This window comes from Prionailurus viverrinus, chromosome A2 (assembly GCF_022837055.1).
Source record: "Prionailurus viverrinus isolate Anna chromosome A2, UM_Priviv_1.0, whole genome shotgun sequence".
Classification (NCBI taxonomy): Eukaryota; Metazoa; Chordata; class Mammalia; order Carnivora; family Felidae; genus Prionailurus; species Prionailurus viverrinus.
In genome coordinates this window covers 100,419,657-100,424,704 of record NC_062562.1, presented here as the reverse complement: position 1 = coordinate 100,424,704, position 5,048 = coordinate 100,419,657, and the positions used below count along the sequence as shown (strand labels likewise).

The window sequence follows — 5,048 nt, the reverse complement described above, 5'->3', positions numbered from 1 at the left end:
ACACACACACACACACACACACACTCCTCCCCACCCCCTCCATTTTTTTCTCCCTCTTTTTTAAGCAATGCTTTGTTGTGCTAAAACTAGTTGGACGAGTTAGGGTGTTGCTGCTGCTCCCGAGGCCCTGGCCAATGGAACCCGATCCACCCCGCTGTGCGTAAGCGCGCAATTAAGGATTTAACCAAGGCTGTGCTGCGCCTCAGCCATCAGTCAGCCAGCCGGAGACAGAGCCTCCACGACTCCCAGCCTCCTCCTCGCCGCCGCCGCCGCCTCCTCCTTTTCTCCTCCTCCTCCTCTTCCTCCTCCTCCCTCGCTCCCACAGCCATGTCTGCTTAGACCAGAGCAGCCCCACAGCCAACTCGGGCAGCCGCCGCCGCCACAGCAGCAAGGACAGCCGCCGCCTGTGAGCGATGACAGGAGTGTTTGACAGAAGGGTCCCCAGCATCCGATCCGGCGACTTCCAAGCTCCGTTCCAGACGTCCGCAGCCATGCACCATCCGTCTCAGGAATCGCCAACTTTGCCCGAGTCGTCGGCCACCGATTCCGACTACTACAGTCCCACGGGGGGAGCCCCACACGGCTACTGCTCTCCTACCTCGGCTTCGTATGGCAAAGCGCTCAACCCCTACCAGTACCAGTACCATGGCGTGAACGGCTCCGCCGGCAGCTACCCCGCCAAAGCTTACGCCGACTACAGCTACGCCAGCCCCTACCACCAGTACGGCGGCGCTTACAACCGCGTCCCGAGCGCCACCAGCCAGCCAGGTATGGGGGGGGGGGGGGGGCGGGATGGGGGCAGATACAGGGGCAGCCAGAACTCCAGAGGCGCGAAGTGGGGTGGAAGATTGGGGCCCGCGACAACCACTACAGTGGGGGCGCGCCCGGCAGAAGGAAGGGGGGCCTGGACTCTGCAACCAAGAGAGGTTCTCCTGGGCCAGCATTTTAGGGATTCTTAGAAGAATCTTCCTTAGTAGAATCCTCCACTCAGGCACCTGGGGGTGGGGGGCCCTCAAGTTTCTGGATTCCCAACTTGCCTGGTCTGGAAGCCAACTAGGCTGCAAAGGGGCTAGGGGTGGAGAGAAGAAAGAATCAAGCAGCCTGAGTGGCGTTTGCGTAATAAAGGGGAGGTTAGTCGTTGGAATTGTTGGTGAGCGTGCTCGTTTGGTGCGAGTGGGTGTGGAAGGCTGCCTCAAAGACTCTGTCGGGATTAGTCTGAGAGCAGCCACGAGCCAGCGTGGTGTCGGTGCCCTGGGCGCGCGGGGTGGGGGTTGAGGACTGGGGAGCTGCAGCCCGCCAGAGGAAGAACGCTGCAGAGAGCCTTGTGGTTTATCCAGGGCATTTCCAAAAACAAAAAGGCATTTAAGGGTGGAGGAGGGTTGCTGAGGGGTGCGTACAATTTCTCTTCCTCTTCCCCACCTCCTCTCTTTTCGCCTTGAAACTTAGTTGGAGAGTTGAAGAGGGTTAGCTTGGGCGGTAAGAGAGGCATGAGGTCTCCTTGGAGAGGTTTTGCTGGTTGGGTTTGATCTCTTCCCACTAGCACATTAATAATCCTGCTAATATTAGAATCCCCTTCTTTGGCAGAATAGAGACCACAGCTCTCATTCTCCACCCTTTCCTCTCTCCCAGGAGCTTGCCCCACACACACACACACACACACACACACACACACACACACACACAGGGGAAAGGTTCTCCACCCCTTGCAGAGATGGTACTTTTGATAAGGTGGTACTTTTCGGAAAGGGGACTTGTGGCCCCAGGGTATGTTTGTAAGACAGGCTTTCAGAAAGTCTTCCCGCACCCCCCCCAAACATATTCACGACTTTGAGAAATTCGTCCTGACCTGCCGCCCCTTTCCTACGAAAACACCCCAGCACCCAATCCTTTTCAATGTGTGACTCTTACTAAATTTTAAAAGAAAGCCCAGGGGGTGGTATGTCTTCGTTCCTTTCAGTGTCTCTTTATTTCGTGCATAAGTGAAAGATTTTTTTTTTCTTTTGGCCAAGAACTTATTAAGTCTATTTGTAAAAGAAACCAGACACATCTGTGCCCTCGCAGATCTGCAGGGAGATTATGGGGGCTGCATAATCGGCCCTCTGTCTGCAGCGGCCTGGACCTTTTGCTGCTGAATTGAAGGAGCATAGTTTGCTTGTGGGTCTTTGAACTTTGGAGACCTCGGTTAGCGTCTTCCCTGCCCAAGCGTCTGGTCTCTGCGGGCGCCCGAACAGACGCCGACAGAAGTAGCGGGGCGGAGGGGGGGGGGGCGGGGGATGTCAAGGCCCAGGGCCTTCCCTTGAAGCCCCAGGAGGCGCTGGCCACGCTCGCCCAAAAACGAGGGTGAGCACAGGGTGGGCGTAAAAACAGGTCAGGGTGCAACAGGAACGGCTGCAAGGGCTAAATCCCAGACTCCAAGAAGGGAGCTGTGCTGTACAAAGAGCTCTGCACAAGCCCACAAGAACCTGAATGAACAGAGTAGGGAATTAATCAAACCACCTGGCTTTTCCACGGTTTCGGAGAGGGGCATATTTCTCTGGGTCTTGTTAAGCAAAGGAGGTGCCACGGGGATGGAAGACTGCGTGGTAAACAGAACAAAACAACACAAGTAAACAAAACCCCTAAGGACTGTATTTGAGGGTTCTGTAAACGAAACACTGTCGACAAACTCTAACCGAGTCTGTTTTGATTATTTAGAGAAAGAAGTGGCCGAGCCCGAGGTGAGGATGGTGAATGGCAAACCAAAGAAAGTTCGTAAACCCAGGACTATTTATTCCAGCTTTCAGCTGGCCGCGTTGCAGAGAAGGTTTCAGAAGACTCAGTACCTCGCCCTGCCCGAACGCGCGGAGCTGGCCGCCTCGCTGGGACTGACGCAAACGCAGGTAAATCCGCCGGCGGCCCGGCCGGAGCCCCGCCTCGGCTGCCTGCTGGGCCGCGCGGCTCCGTCCCGACGGGCTGGAACCGACTGGATAGCACCCGCCAGAAACTCGCAGACAGAGAGACACGGCCCCCAGCCCTTACCTCCACGAGCCCGGCCGGGTGTCGCCGCCGTGCGACTGTGGGGACGGGATGGAGACGTCGCTCACCCCCCCACCCCTCGCTTCGGGCCTCCAGGGGCGAGGGGCCGATTTCCTAGATTGGAAACAAGGGGAGGGTCATTTCTAGGACACTCTCACGGCCTTGAGAAATTGGTCCTCTTCACAGTGCAGAGCCTCTGGGGGTGAGCCGGCCCGGCGGCTTCGCGTTGGTCCCGGGCAGTGAAGGTCGCCTCCGGCAGGAAAGCTGAAAGGTCACGCCCCGCTCCTGCGGAGCTTTCGGCCGTAGCCGCCAGAGGGTCTCAAAGTGGGGGGTGGGGGGGGAGGGAGGGGGCGCTGTGGTGAGGGGGATATCATCCCCTGCTCGTCCCATTCCCTTCACCCCCACTGCAACCCTGCTGGGGCCTATTAAAAAAAAAATGAAGAATGTTCGAATCGCCGCCCAGAGCTGCAGGCGCATTCTGACCTTTGGAAGCTGAGGAGGGAGTGGAGGGAATTGGGAGGGAGATGGGGACACCGCTCCTTTCCCTCCACACCCGCGCGCGCACAGCCAGCCCCAAGGCCCTCGCGCGGCTCTCGAGCCATTGTTTTGGAAACCTTCGCGGCGCCGCGTTTCGCGCGCACGGCGCAGGCCCACACGTGGGCGCACGCCGCGGGGACCTTCGCGCCCCCCTCCCCCCGCCCGAACAAAAACTACAAACCGCGGTCTCCGAGTCACGCCCTTGCGGCGGCCTGTGAGCACCTAGCCGGTCAGGGTGTCCTCTCGGGGCCCCTGATCCGGGCTTGGCCTCCTGCTCGGCCCCCTGACTTTAGGCCGCGAGCTACAGGGAGACGCCAGGTCCGGGCCACTTGGAGGCCCAAGATGCCTCCAGTCGCCGCTCTGGGGAAGGCGCGGGCGGCCTCTGAGTGACCCGGTAACGTGTGCCTTTGTTCCCCCACCCAGGTGAAAATCTGGTTTCAGAACAAAAGATCCAAGATCAAGAAGATAATGAAAAACGGGGAGATGCCCCCGGAGCACAGCCCCAGCTCCAGCGACCCCATGGCGTGTAACTCGCCGCAGTCTCCGGCGGTGTGGGAGCCCCAGGGCTCGTCCCGCTCGCTCAGCCACCACCCTCATGCCCACCCTCCGACCTCCAACCAGTCCCCCGCGTCCAGCTACCTGGAGAACTCGGCTTCCTGGTACCCGAGCGCGGCCAGCTCAATCAATTCCCACCTGCCGCCTCCTGGCTCCTTACAGCACCCGCTGGCGCTGGCCTCCGGGACACTCTATTAGGCGGCTTGCTCTTGCTCTCTTTTTGGGACTGCTGTGTTTTGCTGTTTTAGAGAGTCATAAAGAAAGGAATTCATTTGGGGAAGGTTGGAAAATGGAAACAAAAAAGATTCATGTGTAAAGCTTTTTTTGCATGTAAGTTATTGCATTTCAAAGGATCCCCAGCCCCTCTTTTTTTTACTGACGAACTTTTTTGCGCAACTGTGGACACTATCAATGGTGCCTTGAAATCTATGACCTCAACTTTTCAAAAGACTTTTTTTCAATGTTATTTTAACCATGTAAATAAGTGTAGATAGAGGAATTAAACTGTATATTCTGGATAAATAAAATTATTTCCACCATGAAAGCAAAATGTTTCTAAAAAATACTCCTTTTGCCCTCCTTATAATCGGCTAGTGACGTTTTATGCAGGCAATTAAAGGAAGGCCAACTCTGCAGAGATCCAATATGGCAAAAAGGAAAACAGAAATTGGGGGCTGCATGGATGCAAAGCTGTACACGTGTATGTCTTGGGTGCTGTACTTTATGTGTTTATATACATATGTGGCCTGTTTATAGTCCTGCCATAAAATATATATTTAGGTGGGGGTTTTTTTGTTTTGTTTTTGTTTTTTTACCTAACCAAAAACATTTAGATAATTTTAAGTTTTACCCCAAATTGTTTCAGGTAGAAAGTAATGCTGGCATCTAAATCCGCTCCTCCCACCCTGTGTGTGAGTCAAAAAACAGAAATCCATCAATAA

At 55.7% G+C, this 5,048-nt stretch overlaps 1 protein-coding gene across 1 annotated transcript; it reads left to right on the top strand.

Moving 5' to 3' along the window:
* The first annotated feature begins 334 nt into the window (after nucleotides 1-334).
* Nucleotides 335-4,588, top strand: DLX5 (distal-less homeobox 5). Its single transcript, XM_047849760.1, has 3 exons — nucleotides 335-768; nucleotides 2,695-2,879; nucleotides 3,976-4,588. The coding sequence occupies exons 1-3, from the start codon at nucleotides 414-416 to the stop codon at nucleotides 4,303-4,305; spliced, it is 870 nt and encodes a 289-aa protein (XP_047705716.1). The 5' UTR covers nucleotides 335-413; the 3' UTR covers nucleotides 4,306-4,588.
* Nucleotides 4,589-5,048: the final 460 nt, after the last annotated feature.